The sequence below is a fragment of the Pleurodeles waltl genome, chromosome 4_2 (assembly GCF_031143425.1).
Source record: "Pleurodeles waltl isolate 20211129_DDA chromosome 4_2, aPleWal1.hap1.20221129, whole genome shotgun sequence".
Taxonomy (NCBI): domain Eukaryota; kingdom Metazoa; phylum Chordata; class Amphibia; order Caudata; family Salamandridae; genus Pleurodeles; species Pleurodeles waltl.
In genome coordinates, this window is record NC_090443.1 from 969,601,462 (window position 1) to 969,619,885 (window position 18,424).

The 18,424-nt window shown below is 49.1% G+C and overlaps 1 protein-coding gene across 2 annotated transcripts in view; it reads right to left on the bottom strand.

Annotated features, from left to right (window-relative positions):
- KIF2C (kinesin family member 2C) overlaps nt 1-18,424 on the bottom strand; it is a 752,439-nt gene that overhangs the window by 158,687 nt on the left and 575,328 nt on the right. For both annotated transcript variants that reach the window (XM_069232808.1, XM_069232807.1), the window contains one exon: nt 14,982-15,093. In XM_069232808.1, coding sequence (XP_069088909.1) covers nt 14,982-15,093 — 112 coding nt within the window. The remainder of the gene's footprint in view (nt 1-14,981; nt 15,094-18,424) is intronic.

An 18,424-nucleotide genomic window follows, 5' to 3' on the forward strand; every position in this document is an offset into this window, starting at 1 on the left:
ATGATCTATCTAGAGAGTCGGTCATGTCCAGCCCACATCTTTTAGTGAACTTTGCTGCGCCTCCATCGGTAACAGCTTGAAACATGATAGCTCAGGCCTCCTCCAGTGTCTGCAGCAGAACTTGTGCGACCGTATCCCACAGAGTGTGGGTATAGCGGCCCAAAAGTTATGCGGTTTTCACGGACAGCAGTGCGAGAGTGAAGGACGAAAACATCGTCCCAAATTGTTCCAACCTTTTTGATTCCCTATCTGGAGGTGCGGAAGGGAATGCACCAGAGGATGAGAGTTGCCTGGATACAGGAAGCTCGCTCTGTATATACTATCTCAAAGTGAGAGAGAGTGTGCACAGAGTCTAGGGGTTCCCCAAGAGGCAATAATAGATAATACTAATGCTCGACTTGTGGTAGTGTGGTCGAGCAGTTAGGCTTATCAGAGGGTAGTTAAGCATTTGTTGTACACACAGAGGTAGTAAATGGGAACACACTCAATGGCTTAACTCCAGACCAATAGGTTTTTATATAGAAAAATATTTTCTTAGTTTATTTTAGAACCACAAGATTCAAATTGCAGGTAAGATACTTTGCATAGGTATAGTTAGAACTATGAATGAATTCAGTAATGTACACAGTTTGGCATAAAATGGCAACAAGCTATTTTAAAAGTGGACAGTGCAATTTTCAGCAGTTCCTGGGGGAGGTAAGTACAGTTTAGTTATTACGGTAATTAAAGCACATACAAGTTCAGTCTTCGGGGCATAGGTATCCCACCGTTGGGGGTCAAGTCAACCCCAAACACCAGCAACACAGAGCCAGTCAGGTGCAGAGCTCAACGATGAGCCAAAATAACATGGGCGCCTACGAAGAAAGGGGGTGCTCCGGTTCCAATCAGGTAAGTACCTGTGTCCTCAAGGGGCAGACCAGGAGGGTTTCAGGAGAGCACTGGGGGAGGGGGGGAAGGGGGCAAGAAGAGGGGCAAAGTAGGCACACAAAACACCCTCAGCGGCACCGGAGCTGCCATGGTGCAGTGGGCAAACAGGGTGTCAGGTTTTCATTAGGATTCAATGGAGGGACCCAGGGCTCACTCAAGACGTTGCAGACAGGGCAATGGCTACTGTCCTTGAGAGTGGCTACACCCTCCTTGTCCTCCCTTCGTGGAGGGGAGCACATCCCTATTGGGCTAAATCCTCAAAACCAAGATGGAGGATTTTCCAAGGAGGGGGTCACTGAAGCTTGTCGCCTTAGGGGTGGACCTGGCTGAGAGGTGACAACTTGTTTTTCTCATTATCTCCCTGGACTTGCCGCCAAAAATGGGTGCTCAGTCTTGGGGGGGGGGGGGGGGGGGGGGGGGGGGGGGTTTGGGGGCAGGCATCTCCACCAGCTGGAGTGCCCTGTGGCGCTGTAACACCAAGCTTGAGCCTTTGAAGCTTACCGCCAGGTGTTACAGTTCCTGCAGGGGGAGGCCTGAAGCAACTCCACCTAGGACAGGCTTTGTTTCTGACCACAAAGTGCACAAAGGCTCTCACCCCATGTGGTCAAAAACTCACCTGGATGTGGCAGGCTGGCACAGACCGGTCAGTCACACACTAGCAGTAGAGCTGCCATAAACTTACGGGTTCAGTCTTCAGGGCATAAGTAGCCTACCGTTGGGGGTTCAAGATAACCCCAAACACCCAGCGCCAGCAACACAGGGCAGGTTAGGTGCAGAGGTCAAACAGGAGCCAAAATAACATAGGCCCCTATTGAGACATGGGGTTCTCTGGTTCCTTTCTGCTTGCAGGTAAGTACCTGCATTGTCAAGAGGGCAGACCAGGGGGATTTGAAGGCACACTGGAAAGGCCCCAAGTAGGCACAAACACCACAACCTCAGCGGCACGGGGGTAGCTGGGTGCAGTGTGCAAACAGGGCTTCGGGTTCTCGATAGAACTCTATGGAGGGACCTGGGGGTCACTTAAGTGCTGCAGGCAGGGCACGGGGGGCCTCTTGGGCAAGCCACTGACTGGGCAAGGGCCGCCTGCTGGTCGTTGCTGCACAGGTGGTTGGTTTCTCTCGGGACTGCGGGTGCAGTGCTTCTCCATGTGACTGATATCTTCGTCCCGGGCAGTTGCAGTCAGGACTGTCCTCTGGATTCCCTCTGCAGGTGTCGTTGTGGGGGTGCAGAGAGGTCAGCCCAGGGTGGACACGTCATCAGAGTCGTCTGGGGTCCTCTCTGGATAGACTCTCTGGACACGGGCCGTGAGCATCTGGTGAAGAGTAGTTGGACTCACTTCTGGAGTGAGGTGAGAGTTTTTAAAATTAGTTTCTTGGTCTTTTTGGACAGGTCCACTGCAGTTTCTTGGTCCTCAGTGATGTAGGGCTGGGGGCAAGTCAGTTGTCTCCTCCTCTTCTCTGTGGGGTTTTCAGCTCAGCAGTCCTTGTTTCTTGAGGTCTTCAGGAATTCGAACATGTCAAACATATTGCTAGACTTAGCCACAATGTCCGTTTTAGTGTAGGGGTACACCTTCTCGTATGGGAGTTTGGTTAGATCTTTTTGGAATTTAGAGATTTTTTTGTCGAGTCAAATATACTTTGTACTCATTCATATTTTTGTTTCCTCTAGTTTTTTTGAAGGAGAGGATGCTCAGGCCTGTCTTCAGATTGCATTCGCTCGTTTTTATCTGTATTAGCAGTGCTTCCGACAGTCTGGTCGCTGTTTTGATAAGAATGAGCCAATCTCGTGTGTCTTTCCATGCAATTAGGGCCCAGTCCTTTCTGAACTCTAAGTCTTCAAGAAAAATATGTGGTTCACTGGTAACAGTGAGACCATTGGGTGCAGTGTTATTACGTAGATATTTTGTCAGGACTGCTCCATGGAGGATAGTCTTGACGTGTGTACGTTTAAATTCCACTGTGTCCCAGTCCCCTAGCTGGGATAGAGTTTTTGAAAGAGCTGTATCTCCGAGTAATGAGGATGCAGTTAAAATTGCTGTCACCTCTTCATCGAATGCAAGACCTTCCGCCATATCTATAGTTGAGTATATTAGTCTGCTAGTGCCTTATCCGGAAAGTGATTCGTGTGGATCCAATTACCTGGAATGTTCCAGTTAAAATAAGATGTCTCACCAGCCACTTCATAAAGAGTAACCATTCTCCAGACGAGTTGGAATGGGTAGTTTTAGACAAACTGCCACCAACAACAACGACTTGAACAAACAATGGGTCTGGAGACTGCACATACATACCACTGGATTAAATGACGAACTACCCTGGTCATTACTAACCAGGTGATAGGACGTGCGATCAGTACTCATCTAGCACTCTTTGAAATAATCAGTGCTTACTTTTTTCCTGCAGTTTTCCTTCAAACCCCCTGCCCCCCGTCCTTCCCTATCTCCCCCAGTCCCCTTTCTTCCTTTTCTCTTTTTCCCCCTTACCTCCCTCAAAACCCTCCCCTTTCCCCGCCCCCTCACTGTACTCCCTTTCCCCTTCTGATCTTCATTTTGTTCATCTTTTTATTTTAGCTCATTCTTTCTCTAACTTACCTTTTTCTTTTGTCTCCTCTTCTCCCCGTGTTTTTCGTTCTTATTTTTTTTCTCTCCCCACTCACCCCCCCCACTCTTATCTATCCCCTTTCTTTCCCTCCCTCTTCTGGTGTTTACTACCCCTTGATCCGGTTCGGGCCAGTGGACGGACACGCAACGGGGCACTTTATTCACCGTTCACTCCCTAGACCAGTTACCACAAGCAGCCTAGGAGGGGAACGGAGTCGGTGCAGAGCGAGCGCCTCCTTTGGAGTAGAGTCTTTCCGAACCCTCGCACAGCAGCGACGCCCCAACACAGATAAGATTTTGGACACTTTCTATCTTGGTCGTGTGTTTGTCCTTTTGGGGTGTATGGTTGAACGTCGCTGGCCCCAGAGGTCTGATGGTGTTCATGATCTGTGACCTCTTTATGTTTACATTAATTCATTGATGTGTGTGCTTATGTCTCTAATCAAATTACTACTTCTATATTCTCCTACTTGTCCTATTGGGCTGCAGCAATGCTGCTTATACAGCTTAGAGTACCCTTGGATACCAAGACGTTGACCTCTACCGCCTTCCATACAGCTGATAGGTTGTTCCCTGTTTTGCCTTATTTTCCTGTTTTTACTGTGTGACTATAAGGGGTCACTCCCTCCTTTAAACCTGGGGCCAGTAGCCCTTCAGGATTAGGGTAAGAGACCTTTGTTATCCCTTTACACGTATTATTCATGTTTACATTGCATGACTTTGTGCTTGCTGTGTCACGGATGTATAAAGTACTTTTTTGTTTCCTTTAGGCCACCATAGGGTATCTCCCCACAGGTAGGCCCTTTCTCTCTATAATACCTGAACTCCTCCTAGTGGAGTAGTCTCTTTTCTTGCTTTTTTAGTGCATGATACTGAGGGATTCCAGGCCCTGAAGAATGCCCCCAGACCTCCTTTGGCTCTTAGCAGTGGGCAGAAACATGTTGGCCAGTAACTATAAGTTAGGTGACCCCGCAAGTCTTTACTCTCATATAGGTGTCCCATCCTCTGTTCTTAACCTCACCAGCAATCACCACGAATAAAGGTGCACTATTACACAGGTGACTGACTAGGTGTTTTTATATTTTCCCTAGCATAGGTGGATCCCATTTACTTCCAGATAATTTGAATTTCCGCACTCCCTCCTGTTCTTTTAATGGTGAGGTTCAGTCCGCCCAGGTGGCATTGTCCTACCTGGGTGGGGCTAGGTGGTCATATGACGAAGACACTATATAGTGTGTGAGACCACCTAGTCCGTAAAGGAATCTTCCCTTACCACAAATCTTTAAACAGCACTCAATACAGTACTCCGTGTGAGACTGAGGAGCCCTAGGTAACCCTACGAATTGACCTAGACACTGTAGGGGCATAGTGCTCATTCAGCTATGCCCTCACCTGTGGTATAGTGCACCCTGCCTTAGGTCTGTAAGGCCTGCTAGAGGGGTGACTTACCTATGCCACAGGCAGTGGGTTGTGGGCATGGCACTCTGTGGGGAGTGCCATGTCAACTATTTCTTTCTCCCGACCAGCACACACAAGTTGTGAGGGAGTGTGCATGTGCTGAGTGAGTGGTCCCCAGGGTGGCATAATACATGCTGCAGCCCCTAAAGACCTTCCCTGGCCACAGGGCCCTTGGTACCAGGGGTACCTTTTACAAGGGGCTTAACTGTGTGCCAGGGCTGTGCCAATTGTGGGGACAAAGGTACAGATTTAGGGAAAGAACACTGGTGCTGGGGCCTGGTTAGCAGGGTCCCAGCACACTTTCAATCAAAGCTGTCACCAACAAAAAGCAAAGCGTTAGGGGGTAACCATGCCAACAATAACATTTTCCTACATAAGAGCCGAGTCAGAGTGAGCATTATTAATTTCTCCTTTTTGAGGAAGAGATTGACATCCCGCAATTCCAGAATAGTGTGAAGGCCCTTGATCTTTTTGGGTATCGAAGTACGGGGAATACCCACTGCCTACTTTTGATATCTGGACACTTTCTATGGCTCCCTTGGCCAAGAAAGCAGTAACTTCCTCACGGAGCAAAGCCAAGTGATCCTCCATCAGCTGTTCTTTGGAGGGAGGCATTTGGGGAGGTAAAGGGAACAGAACTTCAGTATGATCTGCAAGACCCACTTGTTCTATGTTATGGACCCCCAATGAGGGGGATTGTAGGAAAGTACTCTCTTTCTTGGCATGGTTTACCCCTATTTTCTGCCTGTTGTCGTGTTTGGCTGTCTACTGGGATCCTGCTACCCAGGACTTCCAGTAGTTTTGCTCTCTTGTGTAAACTGTACCTTTTTCTCCCCACAATTGGCATACTGGCATCCCCCTCCCCCTCATGTATGTCTCTAGTAAATGGTACCTAGGTACCCAGGGCATTGGGGTTCTAGGGAATGCCTATGGGCTGCAGCAGTTATTCTGCCACCCATGTAGAGCCCATGCAAAGAGTTCTACAGGCCTGCCATTGCAGCCTGTGTAAAAAGGTGCATGCACCCGTTTTCACTACCAGTCACTATACCATGTCACTGTAAGTCACCCCTATGATAGGCCCTCTCAGCCCAGACGGCAGGGTGCAGGTACCTGTGTGTGAGGGCACTTCTGCACTAGCAGAGGTGCCCCCACAAACTCCAGATCCATTTTCCTGGACTTTGTGAGAGTGGGGACACCATTTTACGCGTGTACTGGACATCTGTCATTACCTATGTCCAGCTACATAATGGTAACTCCAAACCTCGGCATGTTTGGTATGAAAAACACCTGAATCATTCCCCAATACTGTTTCAAGTATTGGAAGTATGATTCTTATGCACGCTGGGGGCTTCTTAGAGGACCCCCACATTGCTACCACCGGTCTTACAGGGTTTTCCAGGCAGCCCAGCTGCTGCCACCCATCAGACATGTTTCTGGCTTCCTGCTGCTGGATCTGATCATGCCCAGAAGGCAGAAGAAAGGATTTCCTCTGGGAGAGGGAGATAACACCCCCCCATCCCTGCTCTGGCACAAAACTGGACAAAGGAAAGGGGAGTGACCACTCCCCCGTCCGTCACCACCCCAGGGGTGCTGCCCAGAGGGACCCTGGGTTCTGCCATCTTGAATCCAAGGTTGGCAGGGAAATCTGGGAGCATCTGAGTGGCCAGGCCAGGCAGGGGATGTCCAAGCCCCCTCCCGATAGGTGCTTACCTGGTTAGGGTGACCAATCTCCCTTTCAGGGCTATTTAGGGTCGGTCTCTTGGGTGGGTACTCAGATTGGGCTTGCAAGATTCCAGCAGGACTCCTCTGCTTCGGCTTCTGGCCTCCAGAACTGCGACTGAAACCTCTAGGACCAGACAAGCTGCCTCCATGAAGAAAAGACTTTTACAACATTAATTCCAGGGCTTCTGCCAGCTCTGCAACACTTCCCTCGCCGAGCATCCTCAGAAGACCGCAACTTTTCAGCCTGCACAAGAAGGAATCTCCCTTGAAGTGAAGGAGTCACTCCCCTGCAACGCAGGCACTTACAGCAAGTGACGACCAGCTGCGTGGATCTACCCTCATCTTGAGCTGTGTGGATCCTGCATCATGGGTAGTCCTGTTGGTCCTCTGCCAGCTGTCCAACTTTGGTGGAGATAAGCCCTTGCCTTCCCACGCAGGACAGTACCCCCGGGCACTGTCTCTTGCAGCTGCCAAGGCTTGTTTGCATCTCCTCCAAGGGATCTTCAGGCGATGTACAGCTCCAGCACTCCTTCCTGCAAAGCCCAGCCTCCTGCGTGGTCCTCCGGTGGCGCAGGATCCTCTTTTTGTAGTGCTGCTTAGGCCTCCTCTGCCACTGTGTCCCTGTCCTGTAGGACTCATGTGAGTGCGATGTTGAGGGTCCCCTGTGACTCCTCCCCTCCTAGGTTGAGTCCTCCTGGGCCTTGCTGGTCCCCAGCAGCACCACTTTTTCACTAGCCTTGCATTTGCATTAGCCAAGGCTTGTTGGTGGAAGTCCTGCACCAACACCCATCTGCAATCTTCCTTCCAGTGTGGGATATCCTCTGAATCCATCAGGAACTTTTCTCCAGCTCCAGGGCTGCAGAGCTGACCTGTTCACCACCATCGACCAACTCCTGCAACTACAGCTGGGTGGGTAGTAGCACCTACTCCTCGTGGACTTCACTGTGACTCTTGGACTTGGTCCCCTCTCTCCACAGGTCTTTCTTCAGGAATCGCTGCTGGTTTTCTTGCAGTCTTCTCTGGGTGTCTTTCTTCTTTTCCTCCTTCTTGGTGGTTTGGGGAAAATCCAGTGATTTACTCCTGCATTCCTGGTCGCTGGGGGGCAGGGTGTTACTTACCTCTGGTTTTCTAGTACTCCCAACTCCCCTCTACACATTTTACTTACCTAGGTGGGGTACCTTATTTGCATTCCATTTTTTCAGTATATGGGTTGTGCTCTCCCTCCTTACTAGTTGTAGGAAAATGGCCCTTGTTGCAGTTTCCTCCCCACCCCCAACCCCCACTTTGTCTGATATTGATGCTGACTTGAAAGTGTGTGATGGACCCTGCTAACCAGGCCCCAGCACCTGTGTTCTTTCACTAAACATGTACCATTGTTTCGACAATTGGCATACCCCTGGCACACAGATAAGTCCCTTATAAAAGGTACCAGTGGTACCAACGGCTCTGTGACCAGGGAAGGTCCCCAAGGGCTTCAGCATGTGTTGTGCCACCCTAAGGGATCCCTTACCTAACACATGCACACTACCATTGCAGATTGTGTGTGTTGGTGGGGAGAAAAAGGCAAAGTCGACATGGCATCCCCCTCAGGGGGCCATGCCTACAATCCACTTCCAGTGGCATAGGTAAGCCACCCCTCTAGCAGGGGTTACAGCCCTAAGGCAGGATGCACTATACCACAGGTAAGGGCATAGCTTCATGCACAATATGCCCCTACAGTGTCTAAGTCCATTTTTGGACATTGTAAACACAGTGTGGCCATATCAAGTATATGGTCTAGGAGTTTGTCAAAACAAACTCCATAGTTCCATTATGGTTACACTGAATACTGGGATGTTTGGTATCAAACTTTTCAGACTAATAAACCCGCACGAATGCCAGTGTTGGATTTATAAAAAATGCACACAGAGGGCATCTTAGAGATGCCCCCTGTATTTTATCCAATCCTTCAGAGTAGGACTGACTGGTCTGTGCCAGCCTGCCATTTAGAGGCGAGTTTCTGACCCCTGGAGTGAGAGCCTTTGTTCTCTCTGGGGCCAGAAACAAAGCCTGCACTGGGTGGAGGTACTGTACCCAGGAACTGTAACACCTAGCGGTGAGCCTCAAAAGCTCAGGCTTTGTGTTACAATACCCCAGGGAACTCCAGCTAGTGGAGATGCCCAGCCCCTGACAAAGTCCTACTTTTGGTGGCAAGTCCAGAGGGATAATTAGGAAAAAAAACAGGAGGAGTCAGGACCACTCCTAAGGTGTCCAGAGCTGAAGTGAACCCATCCTTGCAGAATCCTCCATCTTAGTTTGGAGGATCAGGGCTAATAGGGATATGAATGTGCTCCCCTCCCCAAAGGGAGTGAGCACAAGGAGGATGTAGCCACCCTCAGGGACAGTAGCCATTGTATTTAAGGGCTCCCAGAACCAAGCTAGTCAGATTTCCGACTACCTCACAAGGACTGCTTAGCGGAAACCCCAGCAGAGAAGGAAAGAAGACGACAACTGACTTGGCACCAGCCCTACCGGCCTGTCTCCTGCTTCAAAAAACCTGCAGAAGAAAAGCGATGCGTCCTACAGGTCCAGGGATCGCTGAAAAACCTCCAAAGGACTGCCTGCATCACAGAGAACTCCTGTGGACAGCAGCCCTGTCCAAAGACAAACCGAAGAAGAAACCACTTCTGAAGGACTCCCACCGCATTCCAGAAGCATGATTCCTAACCACTCTGCACCTGAAGCTCACAGCCAGAGTTCAGGTGGCCCAACCAGCCAGAGAAGACCAACCCCCCCCCCCCTCCCCCCCCCGGCGATCAAGGGTCCACCCTGGGTTTACCTCTCTGCCCCTTCACAACGATGCCTGCAGAGGGAATCTCAAGGACCCCGTCACTGACCGCGACTGCCCTGGACAAATATAACTGACACCAAAGGACCCACTGCACCCGAAGCCCCCAAGGCCTTTGAGAAATCCACACCCTGTGCAGCTACCATCAACAAACGGCCCTCTTCCCTGTGACCAGTGGTGTGCCCGAGACACCCTCCCCCCACCTCCCCTGCAGTGCCTGGGTGACCCCCCCGGGGTCCCCTCAGAGTTTCATTGGAAACCAGACGCCCTGTTTGCACCCTGCATCCGGTCGCCCCAGTACCGCTTAAGGTGTGGGATTGGTGCCTACGTGGGGCCCCTCCAGTGCTCCTCTAATCCCCACCTGGTCTGCCCTCCGACCTGCGGGTACTTACCTGCTGGCAGACTGAATTCAGAGTATCACCTGTCTCCATCAGAGCCCATGTTAAAATTGCTCAACTTTGACCTCTGCACCCGGCCGGCCCAGTTGCTGGTGGTGGGTGTTTGGGGTTGACTTGAACCCCCAACGGTGGACTACCTATAACCCAGAGACTGGAACTGTAAGTTGTGTACTTACCTCTAAAACTGGAACAGTTCTGAAAATGCACTGTGTCCACTTTGAAAATAGATATTCTGTTTTCCTGAAAACTGTTTACTCGACTAAAGTGAAACCAAGATACATTGATATCTATGCCAAGTTTTGTAGTTCTAGTGATAAAGTAACAAAAATATATTTTTCTATATAAAATCCTATTGGTCTGGAGTTGTCATTGAGTGTTTGTTTCTTCTATTGCTTGTGTGTGTACAAATGCTTAACACTACTCTCTGATAAGCCCAACTGCTCGACCATACTACCACAAATAGAGCATTAGTATTATCTATTATTGCCTCTGTCAAGCCTCTTGGGGAACCCCTGGACTTTGTGCACACTATATCTCATTTTGATATAGCTTCCTACACTAGTGTATATATTTAGTGTATTACTTAACTATTATAAGTGGGTTGCCCTAGTAGTTTGTGGTGGTCTGTTCCAAAAATAAAGTACCTTTATTTTTATACAACTGAGTGCTTTCTTTCATGTGTGTAAGCAGGGCCGGCTTTAGTGCTGGTGGCACCCTGTGTGACAGTTTTTGGCACCGTTACCTCATGACCACCTCCTCGGATTCCCTCACTACCACCCGGCAAATGTGCCCCTCATCTCTCCATTGCCTCCCTTTTACATACATTCATTTCTTTTAATAGCCGTTGCAAAGGCTGGTTTTACTGTTCCACTCAGCTATCCACATAAAATATATTTGTTCTTTTCAGCAGGGACATTAATTCTCTACACTACTTTATGGCCAGTCAAAACTGCCACTAGAGAACTCACATCGCCCTCCCTAGTAGGAACATTAATTATGACATTTTAATTGCTTTCTGAAGGCTTGACGCACAAGAACCTTTTCAGGAGGTGCCTTTAAATTGCAAGTTTCTAAGTTATTGCTAAACACAGCACTCCCCATGAGGTCAGCTCCCCCCAATCTAAGTCAGCACCCGGTACGACCGCACCACTCGTACCACCCTAAAGCCGGCCCTGTGTATAAGTGCTGTGTGACTACAGTGGTATGTCATGAGCTTTGCTCGTCCCTTAGATAAGCCTTGGCTGCTCATCCACAGCTACCTCTAGAGAGCCTGGCTACTAGACACTGCATACACTTCACTAAGAGGGGATACCTGGACCTGGTTTAAGGTCCAGGTACCTTAGGTACCCACCATACACCAGGGAGGTTCCTACAGAGACAAAATTGAACCCTCCTCCAACTGGACGTACATGGTCTTTGAAATAGTACATACAGAGCCAACTTCCTACAAAGTGAGAAATAGCAAAGGCTCACCGCCAGGTGTTACAGTTCCTGCAGGGGGAGGTGAGAAGCAACTCCACCCAGTACAGGCTTTTTTTACTAGCCACAGAGTGACAAAGGCACTCTCCCCCATGTGGCCAGCAACATGTCTGGTGTGTCACAGGCTGGCAAAACTAGTCAGCCCACACTGGAAGTCGGGTATGTTTTCAGGGGGCATCTCTAATATGCCCTCTGGGGTGTATTTCACAATAAAATGTACACTGGCATCAGTGTGCATTTATTGTGCTGAGAAGTTTGATACCAAACTTCCCAGTTTTCAGTGTAGCCATTATGGTGCAGTGGAGTTCGTGTATGACAGACTCCCAGACCATATACTCTTATGGCTACCCTGCACTTACAATGTCTAAGGTTTTGCTTAGACACAGTAGGGGCATAGTGCTCATACACCTATGCCCTCACCTATGGTATAGTGCACCCTGCCTTAGGGCTGTAAGGCCTGCTAGAGGGGTGACTTATCTATACCATGGGCAGTGTGAGGTTGGCATGGCACCCTGAGGGGAGTGCCATGTCAACAGTCATTTTCTCCCCACCAGCACACACAAGCTGGCAAGCAGTGTGTCTGTGCTGAGTGAGGGGTCCCCCAAGGTGGCATAAGACATGCTGCAGCCCTTAGAGACCTTACCTGGCATCAGGGCCCTTGGTAGCAGGGGTACCAGTTACAAGGGACTTACCTGGATGCCAGGGTGTGCCAATTGTGGGGACAATGGTACATGTTTGGGAAAGAACACTGGTGCTGGGGCCTGGTTAGCAGGCCTCAGCACACTTTCAAATCATAACTTGGCATCAGCAAAGGCAAAAAAGTCAGGGGGTAACCATGCCAAGGAGGCATTTCCTTACAGTCTTGCAGAATCATACTAGCAGGGCTTAGACACTGGAGGTGGGGGTTTGGTGGTAGACAACTCCTGGCCAGATCTTTTGGTCCTGAAGGCACCAAGACCTCGCCCGTGCACAGGATACTGACCTGGCAGAGGACAGTGGCTGGTCTGTGTATGGTGTGATACCCCACCACTTCCAAAGCCCCGATAGGAATGACAGACTGCTGGCAAGGGGTCGCCGAAAGGCAAAAGGACTTGGCCTTAGCCCGGGAGTCCCTGAATTGCCCCAGCGTTGTCTGCCTTTTCACCAAAAAGGCGGGTCCCATCGAAGGGCATGTCCATAAGGTTTGCCTGGTTATCCCAGTAAAGCAAGACAATATGCCGCAGCCATGCGCTGCTTCGTAGGGCCACTGTAGAGAAAATCCCCTTGCCCAGTGAATCCATCATGTCCAAACTACACCTGATGTCAAACTTGGCTGCATCTCTCCCATCTTTAACTGCCTGTGAGTGGACGCAGGTCTTCCGGGATCTGAGGCAGCACCTGCACCACCTTATCCCATAGTGTAAGGAAAAAAAGGCCAATAGGCATGAGGTGTTTGTCCACCTCAATGCAGGATAGACGAAGAAAACATCTTTACCAATTGGTCCAGCCTCTTGAATTCCGTAAACAGGGAGGCGGACAGGAAGGAGCCATGAGAAGTGGAGTCCTGGACCACCAAGCTCACCAGGGTGGGGTGTTCTTGGGGACGCCAGGGTAGCTCGGAGCTGGAAGATGGCAACGGCCAATTGTCCTGTTTACAGGTGGCCCTGTGCTGGGTTTGGACCATGTCCCCAGTAGGACATTGGTGAGGGCCTCATTAAAGCACATCAGCTCAGATGACTAAGCCACTGGTTGAAGCACCTCTGTCAAGATTTTAGTCTTGACCTGCACCTGGCGTACCACCATTGCATATGTAGGAGGAGAGAGCATGCCAGTATCTGGAGAGGTGACCAGTCCACTGGCCTCTCCTAGCTTCTCATACCAATCCATAGGCTCTAACTGGGACTCTAGAGGATCCCAATACCCCTACCATTCCTCACTAGTGCCTGGCTTTTCATAAAAATGAAATGGCAATCATCTGACAGCTGTAGCGCTGTCTGAATCTGCATCATGTGACGCTGCTCTTGCTCACCGGTGGGTGGCACGGGAAGTCTTGACTTCGGGAGCAACGTCAGAGGTCGACTGTGCGGACCGGGCATCGTTCTGGATTGGGTATTTGATCCAAGAAACCACATCTGCACCAAAGCCACCACCGTGGAATCCGATAAGGCCTCTGCCAAACCTGCAGGGCCAGCCCACTCAAATACAAGATGCATGGACTCGTAAAACTGAGCTGAGCAGGGGTTGCTCTGACTACTGAAAAAAAAGTCGGGGGAGCCCTCAGAATCGGCCCTGGCGACAGTTCCGCAGAACAAGTTGAAGTCAAAGTCCATTAGACTTTTTTTTTTGCTTCTTCCATGAGGAGAGCCTTGAATGGGATGAAGAGGACTTAAGGCTCTTGGAGCAGTCCCATGACCACCTCGACTGGACCACGACCTTCAAGGAGTCGCACCAGCAGACGTTGAGTGCTGGCTCACCATGAGCTTCAGAGATCACTCCCTCAAAGCTTTTGGAGCCATAGCCTGAGTCCGAACACTACTTCGAGTCATGGTCTCAGTCTAGGCACAAGAGACATACCTGGTGGTGGTCGGCCACCAACATGGCGCAGTGGCAGGTGCCACAGGATTTTAACACAGTTTTCCTAGAAGGCATTCCTGCACAGACGCAAAAATGTCTCAACAAAGAGGTTGAAAGAGGCCTGTCAAAAAAGACAGGAGGAAGCTTGATTCCATATCTGCGCTTGAACCGGTGCGGAAGGAAAATAAGTGAAGTAAGAGTGCCTGGATGGTGACGCGACACGGATCTGAATGACAGCACGCACAAGGGTATTGCTTTGCAAATGTTCTGGATTCCAGGTTGATGCCAGGAAATTCTACAGGTAAGGAATCTGCAGGTAGAAATCTTGATCAGATTTAACTCATACCTAATTAGGCAGTGAATATCCTGATAAGATGTATATGTTCACTCCACAACCCATTGCCTGCCTCACCCTATCCCCAATCACATCAATTACATATCACATACTTTGAGTGCAAAAAGGAACAGACTGTAGGGGTTTTCAGCAGGGAATCATATTTTAGTTCAAATTTTAAAAATATTTTTTTTGCTGTTTCCTTGAGCTCTAGTTTGTTTTCATTGCTACTATGCCTTGTTAATTTGCACTGTGATCTTATAAATCGTAGCAACAGTTTTGCTAAAAAACAAACAAACAAAAAAAAAAACTTCAATAGTAAGAAAAGTGTAGACTTCATCTAGACAAAGTACTGCTTTACCTATTCTTTTTACTTAAAATGTAGGATTTAAAACTCCAAGACATCTCTTGCGTTTCTTGCACAGCCAGATTAACATTCTGCATACAAACCAAAGGTTTGTAGGACTATTCACAGAAAAGACATGAAAGCTGGCTAGTTTATAAGGAACAATGCCAGATTAGTAACTCTGAAATCTAAATGAAGTTAATGTGGTTTCTAAAAGGTGCAGAAATGATTTTAAAGAGTCATGTTTTGATGAACTTCAAATGAGTAGAAATGAACATTTTCAAATTCAAATATGCTCCCTGCAACATTACTTTGGCAAGGTCTTCAGTTCTACATACCTCTGTAAACTGATATCCATTTACACTGACATCCGATTCCTCAATATCTTCAGTCTCCATGTGACTGCCTATCTCGTGATTTCCTTCATCATGCGGGCTAAGCTCTTTTACTCTGAAAATGGGAAAATATTTTTTACTGTACAGATTGAGAAATATTAGACTAACATTGTTACATGGACTGAACCTTGCATCTCTGCTTGTACGCTTGTCTTAGCTTCTATTTTGTTTTTTCCAGTATTGTCTGTTTAAAACAACCTGGGCCCTCACACAACACTTGGTTAATGTTATGATGCAATGGTCTGCCTTAGCCACACTACAACTTCCAAATGTCACAGACGTACAAACAGACTAAGACAGCAATATCCTGTTCAGTTTTAGCGGCAACATGTTTAGAAACCACCTCAACAATTCAAAATGAGCTTTTTCAAACTCAGAAGATCAGTCTCTGCAGAAGCTGCTTAAATCTGAAGGAAGGGGAATGTAGGAAAGTCACTTTTTTTGGATGTTTACCCACATTTTTTGCCTGTTTAGCTGTGTTTAGACTGTTTTTACTGGGATCCTGCTAACCAGGACCCCAGTAATTGTGCTCGATCCTCTAAATGTGGTTGCTTTGGTACCCTTTAAACCCCACAAATGGCATACTGATGTACTCCTGTAAGTCCCTAGTATATGGTATTAGGGTACCCAGGGCATTAGTACACCAGGGGTCCCCCATGGGCTGCAGCATGTATTATGCCACCGAGGTGAGCCCATGCAAACTGTCTGCAGGCCTGCTGTGGCAGTCTGCGTGAAAAGGTGCATGCACCCTTTCACTGCTGTCACTGCATCAGGTCACTGTAAGCCCCTATGGTAGGCCCTCCAAACCCAGAGGGCAGGGTGCAGGTTCCTGTGTGTAAGGGCACCCTCTGCATGAGCAGAGGTGCTCCTACAAACTCCAGTTTCAATACACTGGACTTTGTTTGGGGAAGCCATTTTACCCGTGCACTGGCCACAGCACTACCTGAGGTCCACCTAAATAATGGTAACTCTGAACCGAGGCATGGTCAGTATCATCGAACATGTCAGAATCACACCCCAATGCTAGTGCCAATATTGGTGGTATGATCCCATGCACTTTGGGGCTCCTAAGAAGACCCCCCCCCCCCCCCCCCCAGTATTTCTCCTACCAGTCTTCCAGGGTTTGCGGGCAGCCCATGCTGTTGCAGCCCCTCCAAAAGGTTTCTGCCCTCCTGCTGCTTGACCAGCTCAAGCAGGGGAAGGCAGAACAAAGGATCCTCTGTGGGAGAGGGAAGCAACATGCCTAGAGCTCCTCCAAGTGGCCACTTGATTCTGCCACCTTGAAACCAAGATGTGCAGAGGCCTCTGGTTGGTCAGGACAGGTGACCGACTCAAGTGACCCCCTCTGATAAGTGGTCACCCCGCAGAGTGACCAATACCCCAAGCAGGGCTATTTAGGGACTCCCCTGCGGGTGGGTCCCCAGATTCGCCATGCAAGACTCCTCTGCATCAACGTCTTCTGCTGGACTTCACTGGAACCAAACAAGCCTGCAACTCCTACGACAACCTAACCTTGCAACATTGTTTCTTTGCCGCCTTCCAATAATTGCAACATTTCCACCACTGCGCATCCTCTTCGGACAGTAATACTTCAGCTGAACCAAAGAAGCTAGAAGGAATCTCCCTTGGAGTGAAGGATGTCACTTGTGCATATGCAAGCACCTAAGGCAACAACGTCCGGCTCCTGGGATCTGCTCTCCTCTGGAACTGCATGGATTCTGCAACACAGGTGGTGGTTCTGAATGGTCCTCTTGATCCTCTCTACCCTCTGTCCAAATTGGGAGACTGTGAGCCCTTGCCTCTTCCACAACGACAGTGCCCTTGTGCACCGCAACTCTTGCAACAACCAAGGCTTGTTGACTCTGGCTCCAAGGGATCTTCATGCTCTAAGTAGCCCCAGCACTTCATCTTTGAAAGGACAGTCTCTCCTCTGCTGCTCCGGCGACTCCTCTTCAGGTGTGCTGACTGGGCCACACCGCAACTTACTGTGCCTGCTGCCAGTGGGTTGCTTGCAGGGGCTGCGACTGCTTCTGCTGGCTCTGACTGCCAAGGGTCAGCCCGGACTCCCCCACAAGGGTAGAGTCCCCAGCACCTTGCTGGTCCTCTTCAAATCGCCTTCTGCCAGATTTGCATTTGCCAAGGCTTGTTGGTGGTCCTCCTGACCACTGACCATCTGAGACCTGGTGACTGGCGTTGGGACAGCTGCACGACTAAGGACCTCCCTGCAACTCCTGGGCTCCACAGCTGATCATCTTCCCTGTCGACCCGGATCTTCATCCACAGAAGGGTGGGTAGTGGCTCCTGCCCCCACCTAGACACTCCTGTATGGACTGGACCCTTATTTTTCAGGTCCTCTTTTGGAATTCACCGTTGGTTCTACTGGACTGGTCCTGGTCTTGCAATCTTCCTTTTCCAAGTCCCTTTGTTAGTCTTTGGGAAGACCAGGTAACTTACCTCAGCTACTCTTGTCAAGGAGGAGAGGGGGAGGGGGGGGGGATAGGAGGAGCTGGAGGGGGGTCCAGAGACCTCCCAGCTCCCTTCTAACTATTCCACATCCTTGCTGGAGTGTGAAGTTGGGTCCCCCCACTCATCTTAGCCTATAGTTTGTCCACCCAATAGGGCCTTAGCTATTTTTTCACTATTTCTTGCCAATGCTTGTTGTTTCTATATGCAATTCCTAATATTTACTGTCTATATGTAGTGTGTAAGTACCTCCAGTTGGGGGACTGCCTATAAATCTAGCTCAGTGTTACTGTAATAAAGTACCTTTATTTTTGCAACACTGTGGTTCCTTTTCATGTGAGATAAGTTGCAGTGCGAGTGCTTTGGTTTGCATGTGCTTTACACTTCACCTAGATAGGTCTTGGCTGCTCACCATAGCTACCAGTAGAGCGCCCTGGCTTCCTAGACACTTTCACTAATAAGGGTTGCCTGAACCTGGTATAAGGTGCAAACACCATAGGTGTCCACCACACACCAGGCCAGCTTCCTACAGGGAACGTCACATTCCACCAGGTGGGACACTGTTAAAGGAATATTTTCAACACAAAAAATATATTACTTAACTGAAATTCTCCAGCAGTAATATCTGTCAACAAGATAGGAACATGGGGTCACATACAAGTGCATTACAGAACAGCAATTAGACAGATGACCCAATAATTCTCAACTTAGTGAATCATTCGCATTACAAATGACCCAGACTTCAACCAATGAGGTGGTAGCTTTAAACTATACTAATCCCAGAAGCCTACAGATGTCTACCAACAGGACTCCGACATGCAGAGTTGTCATTGCCACATCTCATATAAATTGTCTCCTGACTTTCTAAAAAGTGATTGCTTGCTTTAGTATGGCAAAATGTAAGTGTGCCCACAGTGCACTGG